General features: G+C 25.3%; 1 protein-coding gene across 1 annotated transcript in view; it reads right to left on the bottom strand.

Annotated features, from left to right (window-relative positions):
- LOC122851117 (lachesin-like) overlaps positions 1-13,228 on the bottom strand; it is a 68,682-nt gene extending 55,454 nt beyond the window's left edge. Inside the window, exon 1 of the mRNA XM_044150164.1 lies at positions 13,175-13,228. Coding sequence (XP_044006099.1) covers positions 13,175-13,228 — 54 coding nt within the window. The remainder of the gene's footprint in view (positions 1-13,174) is intronic.
- Positions 13,229-17,283: the final 4,055 nt, after the last annotated feature.

Raw genomic sequence — 17,283 nt, 5'->3', positions numbered from 1 at the left:
GAATTGTCCAGTTGAAGCAACTAATTTTCTTTTAAACTATTTAAAAAAATATCCCAGGTTTATTGATTTTCTTTTCTTTTTTTAATATTTGAATTAAATATTCAAGAAGAAAAAAAAAATTTTGATAATTATTTCATATTTTAATGGGTCATCAATTATAGATAAATTATTAAAAAATTTTAAGTATATTTCATTTTTAAAAAGTGCTATATTTAAAATCAATCAGCCAATGACGTTACAAAGTCTCAAAACACTTGTTAAAAATATAAATAAAATAAAAAAATATTTTAAAAACGAAAAAATAAAATCCAATTAATCTCATTGAATTATTAAAATTAAAATATTAATGAAATAAATAAATGAAATAAATATTATTAAATTATCAATAGATTTATATTTATTTAAAAAAAAAAAAATTAAATCATTTGACTCGATGGATTATTTAAAAATTGAATAAAACAATTATGTATTATTGAAAATAAAAATTAAAATAAAAACTTTATAATAAAATTATAATAAAGATACATGATTGTTTGAAAAAGACATCAAAAAAATGTGTGATATATATTATCATCAGTAAAAATCGTATGTTTTATTTTCAGAAAAATAATAATTTTTGTTTTTTATTGTCCAACAATGATTGCTGTTTGGATTAAAGTAGATACTCCAATGTACATTCTAACTATACGTATACAATACATTTGAAAAAATCCACGCACACTAACATATATTTTCAATATAAAAAATAAATATGTGTTTGTGAATTTGCGAGACGTGTATAGATGTCTGTCTGCGTAAAGCAATATCACTTCACAAGTGAGGGATGCCGCACACGCTGTGCGTTCGCAACTATAATATAAAAAAAAAAAAAAAAACATTATATATAAAAAGTCTCAACCTAAAGTATAGCGTATTGCAAAAGTGCTCTTATCTCGCTTTTCTTGAACGCGATAAGATGCCAGATAATGATGGTATCGTGTGTGCCAAACATCCTACACAAAAACACCTCAACTTTTTTTTCTATTTATTTTATTTATACAATAAAAAAATATTATTTTACCAAATTTTTTTCATTTATTTAATTTATTTGTAATTTCAATATGTATTATTAATTTAATTAATTAATTAATAATTTAAATAGCTGTAATTTTTTATAATAAGAATTTTTTTTAAATTAAAAAAAATATATATTTTCGAAAAGTTTATTGATTTATGGCTGTCAAAAAAAAAAAAAAGTCAAAGTGTCAATATATATATTGAATTGACAATAGTTATATCTACAACATACAGTAAAAAATTTTAACCCCGAGGCAAAAAAAAAGTTTCCAGAACGAAAATGTTTCTCAGTGAACGATCGAAAATTACACGCTTGCAAGCACCACCTTGGGGGTTGTACGATTCATCTGACTCTTAAAGTTATATATTTTCCAACAGCATAAAAACCATCTTTTCGAACTTTTAAATAAAAGATGGATAAATAATATTTAAATTAAATATTAAAAAAGACAATCATTTTGATAAATTAAAAATATTATTTTAATATTATTCTTATTGAAGAAATTTTCTAATTTGAATATAATTATCAGTGTTGATTGAGTAAAAAATAAAGGCAAATTTAATTCCAAGGGTGAGATACTGGACAGGTCAATTTTAATATTAAATATAATTTAAAATAAATTTGCAATTTTCAAGTCGATAAAATGTCAATTTAATCTTAATCTTTAAATATCAATTTTTAAAATAATAGAAAATTTATATTATTCAGAAAATTGATAAGAAAATCGTTCAAAAAAATTATTACAAAAGACGAAAATTTATTGGTCAGCTGGTTATTTAAGTAAGCAGGTGATTTAAAAATCGAAAATTATTTTAAATGGCAATTATAAAATGAATGATTCAATAAATTTTACAAATAAAATCTAATTAATTCATTTTTAAATTGTTCCAATTAATTTTAAGTGACATTTGTTGTTTTTTTTAATGTCAAATATTGCGCACAAATGAAAGTGCCATCACCACAGATATCATAAGAGTACTTTTTTAATAAATTTAAATGTGCAAACTTAAGAGTACCAAACACTAGTATACTTTCTTTACCACCACCATTGTGTAATAAAAATTGTTTATGTCGTGACGTCACTTTAAAACTATCAGGTAATTACAAAACCCCTGGTGAGCAGGATTCTGTAATTGAGGATTATCCTTCGTTGAATTGTACAGTCGGAATATCTCGGGTTGAAATATCATCGGTCAAAATGTCTCGAATCTACATGTCGCGGTCGAAATATCGGAGTCGAAATGTCGTGGTATCATTCCACGCCATTTTGACTACGATATCTCGACCTCGAAACCCCACCAAAAGGAAAAAAAAGTGGAAATCTTTTCGAATTATTCATTATTGTCGAACTATGACAACGCTACACAAAGACACGAAAAAAAGTAAAACTAAAAGCATTGAAACTTTAAGTGCCAATGATCAAGACAGTGTACCGGTACACGTGGAAATTATTTTTTAAATTTACATATATATTGTATTTATATTTAATTAATTTATTATTAATTTTACTTTTAGATCCTTGGTGATAATATTTTTCTGAATTCCTTCCATATTAACTCATGCGGATAAATGAGAAGAGAATTTGTTTTTGGCGTAGAAAAGTTACTCCGAATTTTCTCCGAAAAAACTAACCGAAGTATTTTTTGGAGAAACTGCTGATAATATTTTTCCTCATCACCGATTTCGGAGATTATTTTTTCACACATTTCTCCGCATGGGTTAATTTAGAAGAAACCCTGAGAAATTACGGAGAAATTTATGAGAAATATTTTCACTAGGAATAAGATGGAAAGAGACTTGCATAAAAATTTAAAGAAAAATTAACGACACCATCACCAAGAAAATATTGTAACTACTCATAAGTAAGTAGTATATATCAGATTTCAGTCAGACAAAAAAATTATATTCCAAAAAATTAAAAAAATCATTATCCAACACCCCCAGAAAAAATTAATAAAAATAATAATTCTAGTGTAATTAAAAAAAAAAAAATATGAAAAGAAGATAAAGTAAAATTCAAGTAGGATATTTTTAATCCTGATGAAAATATGTCATTCAAGAATAAAGAAAAAAAAATGAAAAAACATCTTGGTCATTTTGATGTTAACATGTTCACATGTATGTATAAAAATACGGTCCACCGATATAAATTCCCAAGAGACTAAAACCAATCAAGTTCGATTCGCTTCTCCATAGAGGCTATGTCTTAGTTTTCTTATATTTTTTTCACCCAGAAAATTCACAATCCAACATCTTGCTATTTTCAACTAGCTCTATATATCTAACTTACTGTTCAACAACTATTTTTTCAACTTTATATCTTCTCATTTTTGATGATCAAAAACATAACCAACTTTGAAAGCTCCGAAAAAAAAAATAAATAAATTAGACAAAAAAAAAAAAGGCAAATGATATATACGTATAAAATAAAAGATGAACGTAGATTTCACGCTGATAACGCCATATGCAAAAAAAAAGAAAAGGTAAAAAATTCTTCACGTTTCAATTTGATATTCCAGAGAATCGCGTTACGTTAAATCTTCACATATATATATAATATATAAATATGTGTATGTGTAGATGAAAGTTTTATACTGCGAAGAAAAGTTGAAGACGTGTATTCATCGTTCAAAGCAAGCAACGACGCGCATTTTGGATAAAAACTATACTCTTGGGAAAAAAAAAAATTGTGGATATGGTCCTAGACTCGTTCCACTTTTTTTTTTTTATTTTATTATATATATATCTACAACTATCGACTTGATTTTATGATGGAAAACTTTTACAGAGAAAAAAGATGACAGAATTTGAAAAAGAAAATTAAATAAAAGAAACTGATGATTTTTAGTTTGAAAAAAAAAATCATTTGCATTATTTTACTTGATGAGTTTTATGAAGAAATGGCTGATAATATTACCAGTTAATAAATTAGTTGATTCTATTATTTTTTAATTGAGCTTAAGTACTAGAAACTTTTTTTTCAAGTTTTTTATTTTTTAATTACGTGGCGTATTGAGGAATTTATTTAAAAAAAAATTATTCAGGCCACTGGGCCACGTCTGGGGCAGATTATTTATAATTTCATCAAATAATTTTATGAAGAATCAGGTATTTAAATAATTTCCACATTTATTTTTAGTAATTTTATATTTTTTTTCATGAAAAAAAAAATATAATGTTATTTTTAGGGTGAAATTTGATTGTTTTATTTGAAGTTTCAGATATTTTTGTTAGATAATTGGTAAAACTATTCGATTAATCAAAAATCATTTCTATTATTTAATTTGTAAAGTTTTATGAAGCTTAAAAAATTAATTTGCATTTATTAAATTACATGAATTTTTTTGGACAATATATTTGCCAAAAAAAATACTTAAATATTTCAATTAAAATAGATTTTTTTTTAACTATTATTAAATTCAAAAAATAAAATGTTTAAATGAATTCCAAGTAAAATAAAATTTTTAATTTCTCAATATTTTGAATTATTTTTAAATTTAAAAAAAAATTAAATTACTGTCATTTTTAAATTAATGTCAAATTAAATTTAATTATAAATTTTTTTGACATGAAATGAGTTTGAAATTATCAAAACTAAAAAAAGAATTAAATAGGATTAATAATATCCTAATTAATATGATAATTTATTTCTTTTTTTTTTTTTTTTTATTATAAATACCGTAAAGCCTTGGGACGAACGTTGATGAATGTTTTAATATTTTTAAATACGAAAATAAATTTATACTAAATTATCGTAATCAAAATTTTTAAATCTGTAAAAAAATAAAAAACAGGTAAAATCTATATATGAACGAATTGGGCGAATTGTGAGCGTAGCCTATATTCCAATATTAAAATAAAAAATTTAAAAAAAGTATAGGGCAACAGATGTGCAAGGATAGCTTTACGATTTGGCTACTGAGAGTTAAAACTACAGTTTCAAAAAAGCAATGTAATATGACTTTATATATATACACACATACACCCTGGACCAATAACGAAAATCATTAAATAAGCCGTTGCCAGAGGGCGTCAGTTCGTGCCCACGCTATTAACTACCCCTTGCTTCTAATTTTATTATTAACCATTTTTACATAATAATTACCTGATATTTTCTACTTCATGATAACTAAAAAAAAATTTTGGTCTTTTGTTATGAGGAAAATTAAAAACTCGCCACGACATAGCCGAAAGCCCACGACCTGGTAAATTAGAAATAAAAAAAAAAATAATAATTTAATATTTTTTAGTAATTAAAATTTTAAATCAATTTTTTTATTTTTCAAATATATACGTTCATTTATTATTTTCAAATTTCAAGACTACATTTAACTGTTTTTTTTTTTTTATAAAATAATTAAAAAACCTGAGTTTATTTTTTGACGATTTACAAGAGTTATAAAATGCTGAAGAAAAAAAAGAATAAATAAATATTTTTATATTTTTATGGTCAATCGAGTAATACCAAGTTCTTAAAAAATTAAAGCTTTATTTTTGCTATAATTTTGGATAATAATAAAGTCATAAACAGTGTGTGTTTACAAGTTGAATTGAAAATAAAAAAAATTCAAGAAATATATTTATTTTGTAAATGTAAATTATAAAAATATAATTGACTTGATTCGTTGTGATCTTATGTTATTATCAATTTAAAAAATAATAAAATTAAAAAATGCTTGTATCTGTTAAATTAAGCAATTTGTTATTATCAATAAATGAAAAAATTCTCAAAATAAAAAGAGCTTAAATTTGTCAAATTTTAAAATGTTCATATACACATAATTTAAGTGATATAAATCAGCATGTTGTCAGCCATCAAACTACTTTGAATTGTTCAACATAAAATTGCAAATAAGCCTTTTAAAATTTTATTTTAATTTTTTTAATAATCAAGCCTTTCTGTTTGTAAAACAACAATATATTTATCATCTAAAAATAAATAAAATTTTATTATAAAAATTGTCAAAAAAAAATAAATAAAAATAATATTTTTCAATTAAAAAAATAATAATACATTATATTATTTTTATCATATTTTAATTTCCTTTTGTTTTCATATTTTAAATTAAATAAAAATAATTTTTTATTTTATAAATCCCATCAAAACAACGTGACAATATATCTAAAATTTTATTTCAATTTTTTTTTGGATGGTTAGACTCGATTATTGTACAATAATACAGCAATATAATATTTTATATTTTATATCGGTAAGCGTGGAATAATCACGATCAGAATAAAATTCCTGTAATCCATCCTCAGCACATAGGTAAATATATATATATACACAAAAAATATTTTCCCAACACATTAACATACCAACACATTTTTATATACCTAATAGAAGCCTGAAGGAAAAAAATATAAAAAAAAAAAAAAAATTGAAAACATCCGTCACGTAAAGGGATGCGTTACAACGGATTCTTGAAAAAGCATGCACGAAGCATCACTCTTCAATCTCATATTATACATATAATACAAGTACATAGATACCTCTACACATACATATATAAATGTATAGAGTATGTACACATAGAATTGAGTACACCCTTGATACAATATATATATATAAAAAGTACAGAGAGATATACCACCCGTTTGGTTGTCTACGAGCCAGATTTTCCTCTTTGCTTTTTCCCCCCTCGCTGCCACTTGAAGAAAATTCCAAGTTCGATTTGTTTCATCCCTTTTTCACCCCATGTATTTCAACCTCCATCTATCCCACCAGCAAACCCTTCCAATAAAAAATACAATGCTGTTTTTATTTTTTCATTTGTTCGTTCGTTTTTTTTTTTTTTTTTACAGACAACTTGGTAACTTGGAATTTGAAAAAATTCAAATATCTTTCTGTCGTCTATATTTGATGTAATTGTAATTTAAAAAATAATGAAAAATAAATATAAAATTTTAGTGAGAAATTATCAATATGAACTATTTAAATTTAATAATATTTTTTAAATATTTTATTTGATATTTAAACAAAGAAAAAAACAAATTTGCAAGAGCAAAAAGCTCAGGTAAATTTGTGCAAAGAAAAAGAAAGTAAAAAGTTTTAAAAATTAAAATAAGAAAATAATAAAATAATTTTGAATTTATATTATTAAGTGTAGAAAAAATATTTGATTGTATGATAATTTGATGTATGTATATTTTCTCGTTAATTATAATCAAAGACGAATGAAAAATGAAATAAAAAAATGTATCTAAGATTCAAAAGGTTTGAAGAATTGACAAAGGGTGTTAAGCCAGTATGAACCCTCACACATAATGTTGATCATGAATGGGGTTTGAAAGTATTTCTCTAGAACACTCAAAAGTCGTCACAAAAATCGTTTGAAAGCAAAAATAAAAAAAGCCCGGCAACAAGAGAGCAAAAAAAAAAAATCTCTGAAGTTGTAATTTACATGAGTCGAGTACTCGGTCACCTCAATACACACACACACACACATTCACACAGTAAAAAATTATATGTACATTATATGAAAAGTATGTATATAAAAATAGAGTCTATAAAATATACCGACATTGAAGCAACGACTATTTGTTTCATCCACTCAACTTTCAACGAAAAAAAAAAAAAAAATATACACACCACACTAAAATTTTACATGTACATAAAATGCCAAGACATGCAATCCGTCGAAAAACAAGGCGAAAAAAAATAAATAAATAAATAAAAATAAATACAAACATAAAAAAAAAAATTAAAAACAACGAAAAGAAAAAAATAAAAATAAGGTGAGAAAGAAAAAAAAAAAGCCAAGTATCAAGCAAGTACTTTTCCATTGAAAAAACCAGACCTCTGTACAAGTAGTCGTATGGAATATAAAAAGCCAGATACAAAAATAATAATAATTATAAATAAATAAAAACAACAAAATAATAAAAAAATAAAAATAAAAAAAAAAAAGTTATGCTTGTTTTTTTTTTTTGACTATATAAAGGGTCAGGAAAATAAATAAAAAAAAAAAAAATAAAAATTGTTGGTTTAAAAAAAAAAATATATATAAAACTGCTGCGTTTGTCAAGTAGACGAGTGCAAGGGTCAATTGTATATATATAAATTTTTTCGATGGCTTTAGGTGGTCTTGCCAGTTGCAAATTTTAAAGGGGGTTAATGGTAAATAAAGGGTATGTCAGTTTGAGAGTAGACTAAGAAATTGAAAAAGAAAAATGAGAGAGAAGTAGAGAGAGGAAATAAATTTGAAAAAAGTAAAAACAAGAGAGAAAAATAGAGGGAAGAGAGAGAGGAAGAGAAAGATATAGACCGCACGAGGTTCAGGCATGGAGTTGAAATAAGAGGCAAGGGATGAAGGGTAAAGGGTAGTAAAAGCACACCGAGTTGCATTCCAAACAGACCCCACTGATGGCTACCAACTCTGGGTTCATTATTTTCTCGTTATAAGTTTCTACGACTCTGGGCTTGTTGTCGTAACGCTGTTAACGCGACGCGCTACGAATTGTTAAAACGATGAAAACCTTTGTATTTGTTTGATGTACAATATACACATATATTTTAAACATTATGATGTAAATATTAAATATTATTTTAATGCACTCTCTTGGTAAGTTTATTGATGTCATCATTTTTATTTTACATGGATTTTTTTAATTTCAACAAAAAATATTAGATTTATGAATTTAATTATATTTTTATTATTAAAATTTAAAATTTCAGGACTTTTACTTTAATATAGATTTTTATATAATTTATAATTTATTGTTTTATTTATATGAACGAGCACATTGGCGCGCTACGCGCGCCTGTATCTATACCTTCTAAAAGGTTCATTGTTCATTGATTTTATAAACACAAGTATTATCATAAAAAAAAAAAAGAATGAATAAATCGACGAAAAATTTTTTCAATTTATTTATTTACACATAAATCACACATAATTCACACGTAATTTTTAGTCTAATAACATCAAGATTGAATGTTTACTGAAAAAGTTGTGCTATACTTTAATATGTCAATTTTAAAAAAAAATATAAAAAATATTTAAAAAAATTTTGTTTTTGAATTATTTCTTCACACATAAAAAACACATAATTCGCACAAAATTTTGAGCCCAATTGCATTAAGATCCGATGATTATTGAAAAAGTTGTGCTAGCTTAATATGTCAATTTTTAAAAAAAATATAAAAAATATTTAAAAAAATTTTCTTTCAAATTTATTTCTTCACACATAAAAAACACATAATTCGCACAAAATTTTAAGCCCAATTGCATCGAGATCCGATGATTATTGAAAAAGTTGTGCTAGCTTAATATTTGAATTTTTTAAAAAAATGTAAAAAATAAAAAAAAAATTTTCTTTCAAATTTATTTCTTCACACATAAAAAACACATAATTCGCACAAAATTTTAAGCCCAATTGCATCGAGATCCGATGATTATTAAAAAAGTTGTGCTAGCTTAATATGTCAATTTTAAAAAAAAAAATATAGAAAATATGTAAAAAATAAAAAAAAAATTTTCTTTCAAATTTATTTCTTTACACATAAAAAACACATAAGTCGCACAAAATTTTAAGCCCAATTGCATCGAGATCCGATGATTATTGAGAAAGTTGTGCTAGCTTAATATTTGAATTTTTTCAAAAAATTTAAAAAATAAAAAAAAAATTTTCTTTCAAATTTATTTCTTCACACATAAAAAACACATAATTCGCACAAAATTTTAAGCCCAATTGCATCGAGATCCGATGATTATTAAAAAAGTTGTGCTAGTTTAATATGTCAATTTTAAAAAAAAAAATATCAAAAAAAATTTTGTTTACTCGCTTAGTATTGTTGTTTTTTCGTTGCTAACGAAATAAATAAAAAAATAATAGAAAAAGGCAAACAGAAAGAAATTTGTATGAGAGTAAGTGAGAAAAAAACAATGACCAATCAAATGTCCGGAAGACCGATGATGTTTGTCCTTTTTATATTAGGAAAATGAAAAATAATATAAAAATTTAAAAAATAATTATAAACGCATATTATTTTTGTCGGAGGTATTTTATTTATTATACGGGTTGCTTTGGATTAATAGTAGTGAAAATGATAGTAGTCAAAAAATTAAGGTTGTAAATAATTTTTTTTTAATTTTAGAGGGTGGATTTATACGATTCTACGACGACTACTGGTTTTCAATTTTTTTAATTATGATAGAGTTGAGCTATCCTCGTAATTTTTCTTTTATTAAATTGCTTAGAATGTAAGCTAGTTTAGAAAAAAAAATGGGAATTTTTGAAATGGTCAAAAGGGAGTAGGGGATGGATTTTAGCTGTTTTTATTTGTTTTAACTATGATGGGGTTGAGCTATCCTCGTAAATTTTTTTTTAATATATTGTTTAGGATGTAAGCTAGTTAAGGAAAAAAAATTATAATTTTTGAAATGGTCAAAAGAGGGTAGAAGGTTGATTTTAACTATTCTTAATTTTTTTGTCTATGATGGGGTTGAGCCATCCTCGTAATTTTTTTTTCATTGAATTGTCTAAGATCTAAGCTAGTTTAGGAGAAAAAAATTACGAGGGTGGCTCAACCCTATCATAGACAAAAAAAATAAAAATAGTTAAAACCCACCCCCTACCCTCTTTTGACCATTTCAAAAATTATAAATTTTTTTTCTAAATAAGCTTACATCCTGAACAATATATTAAAAAAAAATTTATGAGGGTAGCTCAACCCGACCATAGTTAAAAAAAATAAAAACAATTAAAATCGACCTCCTACCCCCTTTTAACCATTTCAAAAATTATAATTTTTTTTCCTAAACTAGCTTTGATCCTAAACAATTCAATAAAAAAAAATTACGAGGATAGCTCTATTTTAATAATAATTGATCATAAAAGTTAAGGGCTTGGCCCAAGAAAACCCCTATATTCCCTGTACTTCAAATTTCTAGACGCTAACTTAGACGCTAATTTCAGCGCTATTTTTTTTTTATATTAGAAAATTATAAAATAGAGGCACTCTTATCAAATAAATTAATATAATCAATTATTAATTAATTTTTATTATTAAATTAATTTAATTATTAATTGATATATATTTATTTAAAAAATAATTTTATATTGAAAGTATGTTTTTTTTTATTATTTTTTTTTAATTTCAATCAAATGTTCTGAAATATTATTTTGACGTCTGACTAAAATTTGAGATATTCTACTTACGCCAATTGATATTAATTTAATAATTAATATATTTATATTTTATTTTAAAAAATAATTGAATCATTAATTTTATAGATTATTTAAAAATTACAAAATTATCTCAATACATTTAAAGTCACATAAAATCATTTAAAATTGCTTTCATTATTTCACCACTATTTTATAATTAAAACTCAAATACTTTTTTACATAGTATACACAATCAATAAACAATATGTATAAGCTACTATTAAATTAATTTAATTATAAATATCTTTACAATTATTCAAATTATCAACTTCATATATTATCCAAAAGTTCCATTATCATTTTAAATTATTTATAAACTTAAAACTATATCAAATCCGTAAAACAGTGATTTTTATATAAAAAATTTATACTTAAAATTTTACAAAATTATATGTATTTATTATTTATAAAACTTAATTAATCAAATTTCCAACAAACTTAGTACCATCAACGAATAATAATACAACTTTTAATTATTTAAATAATATTTTTAAAACTATATAATTATATTATTTTTAAGAAATTAAAAACACATTATAAAATTTAGCTTTTGATAAAAAACAGAAGGTACTTTCAGTTGTATAATAAAAATACTCTAAAAATATATATATTCATATATATATATATATTTTATTCAGCATTTTTAATACACATAATACAGTCTTATATATAAAATTTCATAAAAAATGTATACCAACTTTTGGTCTCATGAATTAATTTAACAATGGAATCGCTTATACAACATTAACTTTTAATTTTGCAAACGCATGCTCACTGTAATAATACATATATACACTGGTGGTGCAAAGTAGGTAGATGGTAGTTGGTAGACTATATACAATGTGAGAGTCTAGGCATCGTGTATTCATATTAACTTTGTTCCTTTCACATTAAGTAATGGATTGTGTCGCGGGAACAACGCTTGTCCCTGACGGCAGGCTTATTGCTTCTATTTTTTTTTTATTTATTTCTATCTCTTTATTTATTTTTTACCATTTGTCTTTATTCTTTTTTTATTTAACCCATATATATATTTTTTTTTCTACCTTCTTGTTTGTTTAGTTATTTTTCTTTTTACTATTATTTTTATTTTCACGATTGGCGTGTGGCCCTCGAGCCACAGATTTTTTTGTATTTTTTTTTTCTCGAGGGAATAGTCAACGGGTCCTAGATCGTCGACCGGATGCCAAATCTACTGTACTTTGCTCCAGGGAGTCTTTCATTTCCACTTTACAATACACGCTTGTGACTGCTAGAGACAATCTTTTGCCTTCGATCTGGATGTTTGTGGTCATTTCTATCTCTCTCACCAACCATCCACTAAAACAACAATCAAAAAATAAATAAATACAAAAATCTCTATATACACAAATACATCAGACTCTTTCTTCTTTATACTTGACAATTTTTTTTTTTTATATATTTATTTTATTTAAAAAAAAAATTGATATTTTTAAATTATTATTATCACAGTACGTTCTTTGCTTGCTTCAATAAAAAAAAATATAATAATAATCATCATAGTATCAATACGAAATTCAGAAAAGCTCTGCGTCATTGGAAAATATTTTTTTTTAAATAAAAAATAAGATATCCGCACACAAGCAAAATTTTCCTTCCGATTCATCTCGGGGGCAAATGGTTATTTCTTACGCCTTCCGGCGAGCTTTGATATTCGGTATAAGTCATGGTGGATAATATAAATGGGGGTTGAATTGTGAGGTAGTTGAAAGAAAAATAAAAAAATTTTAAAAATAAAACGACATCAACGATGAGCCATCTTCGTAATAAAATCACTTGTTGGATTTCCTGTAGTCGTGATTTATACTTTTTTTTTTCTTTTTATTATTTTTTTTAGCTTGGACGTTGGTATTCTTGGAAAACGCAGCTGAAATTATTTTTTTTTCTTTCTCTTTCTTGTCCTTCAAGCACAGGAATATATACTTGAGCACTCGTTTTCTTATTTTCCTCGTCGATATTTGGAGCCTCGAGCTCCATTCTCCATTTTCTGATACCAAATTCCAATGCCACCACTGATCGTCTAACCCAACCAAATTTCTCATCCTTCTTTATCTTTTTTTCTCTCTTTTTTTCACATTTTTCATCTTCTTTTTGAATTTAAAATTGTTAAAGAAATAAAAAAAAAAAACGTATTATAATTTCAATAGAATGAAGGAAAAAAAAATGAAATATTTTTAATAGAAAAAAAAATTATAATTGAATGGAAAATTAAAAGTGAGTTATTTATTAATTTTTTATGTATTCAGTCAATTACTTTGGCAATTATTTCTATAAGATATTTTTTTATTCAAAGAAAAATTATTAATTTATTATGAAAAAATTTTTTATCATTTCGTATTTTATTATTTTTATTAAAAGACAATAATAAATTGTGATATTTATTATTGTCGTAATCTTTGAAAATAATAAATTTTTATTAAATTAATATATGATAATAATAAAAATTGCAAGTTTGAAAAACTTTTGTTTACTATTTTCAACGAAATACGAACAAATTGCTGATCCCCAGGAAGTCGGGTTGTTTTTTTTGTTTTTATTTTTTTTTTGTAAAACCCATGGTCGCTTAGTACGTAATATAACTTGGTGTAATATTCTAATGATGATATACATCTACACTTTCAAGTTAATTTGTTAAAGCAGAATAATGACCAGGTAAAAAAAAACAGGGTGTAGAAAAAAATTCTCATAAAGTCAGTGAATTATTTTGAATATTTTATCAAACCCATTTTAATTTTTAATAATAAAGAAAATGATTAATAATAGATGTTAAAAAAATTTGTGTTTTAATTATTATAAATAACTTAATATCGTATAGGTATATAATTTTTATTTTTATTGGAGATATGAAATTTATAAAAAATCATTCAATTGTATTTTTCAGGTAATTAAACATCAAGAGTTGTTTTTTAACTTTTTCTATAATGATCACAAAAATGACCATCATTAAATGAATGAATAAAGAAGTGGGTATATATTTTCCTTATAATTATTATATCCATATACGTCATACTCTTATATTGCTAGCAAAGCTCGATTGTTTCTTTAGAGGCAACGGTGCAGACTCTACCTTTTTCCTTATCGAGAACAATTCGAAACGACGTGCGCATGTGACAAAAATTATGCAAACATGAGGAGAATTATGCAAACAGTGACGTCAAACAAATAATTCTTAAAAAATAAGAATTAAAACGGAGCTGATACAGCCCCTTACGTACTACGCTGTTGCAAACTGACTTTTTGATGATGTAGGCAGGGATGGACATCCTGATTAAAACATCCTTAGTTTCATCCATTTGTATAAAACATCTCCCTCAAGCGGTAAAATATGTAACTACCATCAAAAGTAAGCAAAATGAATTACAAAAAATCTAAAAAAAAAGCTGAGAAATTGATAAAGAATATTTAGGACAAATAGTTGCAAAGATAAATATGTAGCAAAATAAATTATACATATGGTCATCTACATTAATTTCTTAGCACTAAAATAAGGTGCTAAGAACTAAAGTGAACTCTCGCGTCAAAAGTGTAGCTCAGAGAGAAACGAAATTGTTTTATTTTTATCCTTGTCAGCAAAGTCACATCAACTGAAATTAATTGAGACTACTAAAATATAATAGAACTTTTATATCGTTTAGAGTAGTGCAGAACTAGTTTGTATTTACGTTGACTGTACAAGATTTGATAGGCGCATGCATAAGTAGGAGAGATAAGTTACCAAAATTTTTAAGCTTGTAACTTCATGTCGACCTACATCCATATTCATTCATTTGCCTAATAATTCTTAAGCTAGTTGATTCAAAAATAACATTGTTAAATTTTTGATTATGTTAAAATGCGAATAGATTAATCATTTGGAGCAATAGCGCGTTCTCTCTCTTTTTCTCAAACTCTGTGATTGTGTGAGTGTATAGCAGCCCCTACCACAACGCCACCTGCTAACCCTGGCGCGTAACAGGCTATTATTTATAATAATTGATAACTTGTTTGTTTATTAAGTTAGAAAATCAAATAAACGCCTATAACAATCTCCGTGATAAGATTTTTAATTTAAAAAAAAAATCATACTGATCGGTTCGGTAGTTGCTAAGAACATTAGCAAGAAGGTTTGTCAGTTTCACGTTTATAGATATAATAGATAATAGATAGATAATAGATAATGAATATGATAGTTGAACGTAGCCTTTTATCAGATTTGATCAGTGACCATCAGCCTGCATCAGCCACACGGCAGTCAGCAAACACCACTGGTACGCTACACTACTCCTTACTGCTCCTCACGGTGGACAAAAACATCTTCAGAACATTAATGAACATTAATTATTAATAAAAAATTGATAAAAAAATTCAATAAACATCAAGCCAACACTGGTTTTTAATCCGTTTTGGTAAAAAACATAGAGCTTAAAAGTCTTGAGCTTTTTCCTTGTATTATATATTTTGAGATAAAACATATTAAACCAAAACTTAGTTATAGTGATTATGATGGAATACGAAGTTTTATGTATAAAAAAGATGGGAGAGGTTACAAAAAAACGTAAATTATCAAAGTTAGACGACGGAATCTCATCAAACGAATATATGGGTACAATTGGAGATTCAACACTTACATTAGATAAAAATAATGATACGGTTAGTATAAAATATAATTGCAGTCAAAACATGCTCCTAGATTAAATATTACTTTGTTATTATAAATATAAATATCGATCATTTCTTTTTAGATATATTATCATGATCACGATCATACATACGCCAAAAATAAGGCTGAAATATTTACTTATGAGCCAATAAATGAGAGTCCAAACAATATGATGATTGACCGTGTTAATGATGATTGCTTGGCTGAAATATTCACGTATGTGCCACTATGGGAAAGACCAAAAGTTACATTGGGTAAGATATTATAAATACAATATCAATTTTATTTGATTTAAAAATTATTCGGTAATTGTTATCTAATATATTTATATTTACTTTATTTTTTAGTATGCAAGAAATGGAAACGAGCCCTCGATGATTCTTGGTTTAATGTCAAAAAAATTAAATTAACCCATTGGGAATATCATGAGTATCCAAATTGTTTGAAAAAATATCCAACAATCGATGGGGAATTAAGTTTTTTAAAATCACTACTTGATAAATGTGGTCGTTATTTAACAAAATTAGACTTGACAGCATACGATCATTGTAACATAGTGCCAGTTATTAATGATTGTTGTCCAAATCTTGTGGAACTTCGATTAAGATTCACCTCCGTTGACGATGTATTATTATTCAAGGCATTTACACGTCTATCTAAACTAAAATCATTAACAATTATATTCCAAAATATGGAAAAAGAAATAATACCTGTGGCTTTAATCAATTCATTGATAAACGTTGCTAATACCTTGACCGATCTGAGTCTGTTGAATTGGGTTGATGATTTAAAAGAAACCCCAAATTTTACAAAAGCAATTAATAATGTAAGTTATAACTTTATAAGTTAACTTTATAAATCAAAAGTATTTTTTTTATTCTTCACATATTCATAAAATTTTTTTTTGCAGGTGGTTCGTCATTTAAAAGCCTTGAAAACTTTAGAACTTGCTGGTGTACGAATTTCTCTTAAATTATTGAAGTATCTGAAAAAAAAACGAATTTTATATTTTAACCATACTGTACACATTGGAGTAACTCTTTCTATATCAGAACCGTTAACAAATATCAGGACATTGAAAATATTAGAATGCCGAGTTAAAGATGAAACATTGTATACTATTGCCAATACTTTCAAGCACTTAGAAATATTACATATAAGGGGTCGACGGGTATCCGATGATAGTGTAGTAGCACTTTCAAAGATGAATAATTTACGATATCTCTATCTTGCGGGGCGTCCTCAGATCACTGATTCATCAGTTAAACTCTTCAAAAACATGAGAAAATTATCGATACCATGGAGCAAAAAAATTACTGATGTTTCAATAATGAAAGTTCTTGAAAATTCACCAATGATCGAAGTGCTCTCTGTTTACGGCACAAATGTGACT

Source organism: Aphidius gifuensis, linkage group LG3 (genome assembly GCF_014905175.1).
Source record: "Aphidius gifuensis isolate YNYX2018 linkage group LG3, ASM1490517v1, whole genome shotgun sequence".
NCBI classification, from domain to species: Eukaryota; Metazoa; Arthropoda; class Insecta; order Hymenoptera; family Braconidae; genus Aphidius; species Aphidius gifuensis.
This window is presented reverse-complemented; position numbering and strand designations above follow the sequence as displayed.